This window comes from Carya illinoinensis, chromosome 4 (assembly GCF_018687715.1).
Source record: "Carya illinoinensis cultivar Pawnee chromosome 4, C.illinoinensisPawnee_v1, whole genome shotgun sequence".
In the NCBI taxonomy this organism is placed as follows: Eukaryota; Viridiplantae; Streptophyta; class Magnoliopsida; order Fagales; family Juglandaceae; genus Carya; species Carya illinoinensis.
Window position 1 is genome coordinate 14487764 of NC_056755.1, and position 3399 is coordinate 14491162.

The 3399-nt window shown below is 46.6% G+C and overlaps 1 protein-coding gene across 1 annotated transcript; it reads right to left on the bottom strand.

The window, feature by feature from the left end:
- Positions 1-2490: 2490 nt before the first annotated feature.
- LOC122306267 (NDR1/HIN1-like protein 10) lies at positions 2491-2871 on the bottom strand. Its single transcript, XM_043118701.1, has one exon. The coding sequence runs from the start codon at positions 2869-2871 to the stop codon at positions 2491-2493; it is 381 nt and encodes a 126-aa protein (XP_042974635.1).
- Positions 2872-3399: the final 528 nt, after the last annotated feature.

Genomic DNA, 3399 nt, shown 5'->3' on the forward strand with positions numbered 1-3399 from the left:
GGTTAATGCCTTTAGAGAAACGGCGCCGTTTTGTGGTGGACAAAACGACGCCGTTTCAATTAGTGGGTTTTATTATTAACCCACTAATTTAAACGGCGCCGTTTTGTCCACCACAAAACGGCGCCGTTTCTCTTATATAACTTATATATATATATAATATATATAATATATTATATATTTATATTATATATATATATAGATGCGGGGCGGGGGAAACACGGACCGGGGGGGTCCGTTTCCGTCCCCCGCCTCCGCTGGGGGTTGGGATATGGGCCGGGGCCCCCCGCCCTGGCCCCTACGGTGCGGGGCGCGCCCCGCCCTATGTGGGGGCGGGGCGAACGGGGCGGGGCAGCGGGTTCCGGGGCCCCGCTGCCCACCCCTAGGTATTTCTAAGTTTTTTTCCTCCCCCCACCCCACGTTCTCCCTCCGCCATCGTCTGGGAACAACCGACCCACCGCATTCGGCTCGCATCCACGTTTAGTGTTCCCGCTTGACGTGTAAAGCCACTTGTAATCTGACTTTTTTTTTGTTTTTTTTGCTCTCTCACTTGCTTAGTTCTACCGTATCCAAAAGAAACCAAACAACTCAAGCCAGAGCACTAGTTCCACCGTATCCAACCCAGATGAACCACCGAGAAACCTCTTCAGCTCCTCTCTGAGTTACCCCCTCGGATGAGTCGCAGCGCCGCGTGCCTTCTCCATTTCAAGCTTCCGTAGCCAGCAACTCTATTTGCTGTGGTTCTCAGCTGTATCTCCTCCATCGAGTTAACCACCAAGCTTCAACACTGTCCAGCCCCACGTTCAGCCGCCACCGGCATGAAACCAACTCTGTTTTAGCTCACCCAAAGCAGAACAGTTCCTCTGCTGTCGCCTACGCCCAGCCATGCCATATCGATCTCCCTCACGCTAAGTTGTCCTCCATCGCCACCGTCGACTAGCCCAGCCACCAATGATCCGTCGTCGTTGTTCCCAGCCGCGCCGCTACGTTATTTCTCGGCAACCCCGCTCTGTCATGGTCGTTTTCTCCCACTCGGTGAGCAGCCCTCTCTCCATTCTCCATCTTTCAGTTTTCTCTCTTAACGTTCTCTTTCATCTCTCCCTCTCCGCTGTGGATGACAGTCAGCCTCCGCAGCGCCATCCAGCTACCGTCGCTTTCCTCCCCACGGGTTTCAGTTTCTGTTTCTGCTGGGTAAGTCTCTACCGCCGCCCAAGTTTCTGTGTGTTCTGTGTATACTGTGTTGTAAGCTTTGTTTTGTGAGAGACTAGGGGAGGGGAGGGGAACGCTGCGTCGGGGTGACCTGGTTTAAGCAAGTGAGAGAGACCAAAAAAATAAAAAGAAAAGGTCAGATGAAGTGGCCTTTACACGTCAAGCGGGAACACTAAACGGGACCCAAAACGGGTTCCCTAGCATTTTCCGTTCTTTTATGATATTCTCGCCGGAACTGCTCTTCGGCATTGAAAATACGGGATGGCGGCTATTTCTCTGTCTTCTTGCTGCTCCTAATTTTTCAGTCTTTTTTCCTCTGTAGTTCCATTGACAACTTTGCTCAGAAAAATCCATAATATCAGCTAATTTACCTTTGTCAGCTACGAGGCTCCATATCCTGTGAGAATAGCCCTGTGTTTGCTTTGAAGGTAAAAGCCATGATGAAAGACATTATTACTGGTTTATATCTCTGTGTGTGTATATATATATATATCTCTCTCTCTCTCTCTCTGAATTAAAAATGAAAATCAGGAAATCGAATTGCAATAGGTTGAGGTAAGAGCATTCACATCTCATTCCCCATCCCCATTCCTATAATTTAACTTAAAATCACCTTTCCTCAAATTTTTCCCTAAATTTTATTCATCTTCTAAAAACCTCCCACATCCCATTCCCCATCCCTATCTCTATTCTATTAAATAATATTTCTCTATTCTTTTTTTATTACTTTTTTTTCTCTCTTCCATTTACAATCTTAACTACTAACTCTTTTGTCTTATTATCTTTTTTTTTCAAATATCAATTTCTATTAAATTTTTTTACGATTTTGACTATCAAATACAATATTTTTTTAATCGAAATTCGTATTATAAAAATAGTAATTTTTTTATTTAATTAGTGCATTTTCTAACGTGATGGCATATTTTATTATTTAGTATTTTTTTTATTTAATTAGTGCAAGACCCGGGTTGACTCGTCAAAGATCCGGAAGCTTTACTCGGGTCAAACCCAATTTGAATCCGATCGCAGTAAACCCGAAGCAGACATTGACTCGTTCTCCACCAAGATCTAGTCCTAAACCTCATCCAAGCAAGCACTCTGACCCCGAATCCCACTGACCCACCAGCCCTCTCGTCCGAAATCTCTGTCGCCACGTCTTCACCCACGTACTGACCTACCCACACCGAGTTGGAACCTGACCCGGGTCTCGTTCCTCTTCGGTTGGAAGAAGGGCGATAACGGCATCATACTGATTAGGGACCCGTCCTTGTAGACGACAGAGGCCTACACACGGTCGTAGTAGATGCTAAGCTTGGTGTTGGGGTTACGGACTACGAGGGTTATGTTCCACGCGGCGGTTAACTGGGAGCGAGTCGTATTGAGAGGGGAGGCAGACACCGAGTCGACCCGGAACTCCGGTAGGCGGGACTTGAGGACGAGCCAGGTGATCAAGAAGAGCAGGCCGAGGATGGCGAACAGGACGGTCGCGGCGGCGATGAGACGGCAGAGGAAGGAGGGCTGACTGCGGCTATGGCGAGGGCCCACAGTACGGTAGGCTTGAGGGTAGGAGGAAGGAGGTGGGACCGCAAGAGAGAAGGAAGACGCGGGGGGAAAGGAAAATCGTTGGGGATGGGGATGCGATGGGGATGTACAGTCGTTCCCCATCTATGGGGAACTCCTGTACAGACCCTAAACAGAAACCCCAAAATGGGGAACCGGATGGAGACACAAAAGTGAGTAAATCCCTAAAATTTTCCCCAAAATTTAGAGATAAGGATGATATAGGGAACCGGATGAGAATGCTCTAACGGTAGAAAATCCCGCAACATAAAAAGCATAGAAGGATATGTAGCCGTTTGGATTATATATCCATCCAACGGTCACAAATTCCCCATAAACAAAAATTAACCCAAAAATCATATTCTTCATAATATATAAAAGGACTGACAAGCAATGGCTAGAAATTCCCCGAACATAAAATTTGCTAGGAATTTCAAAACCAAAAAGCCCGTTGGAGAAATATATTAACGGCTAGAATTTCCAAAAAAGAGGATTCTCGTTTCCTATTGTTTATTTTACAATGTTCCTGTGCCCGTAAAGAGAGAAACACAGAAACTCAGAACAAAGAGAGAGAGAGAGAGAGAGATTGCATTATTTGCGTTCGACGAGCTGGCGACGATTGACCGCAGACGC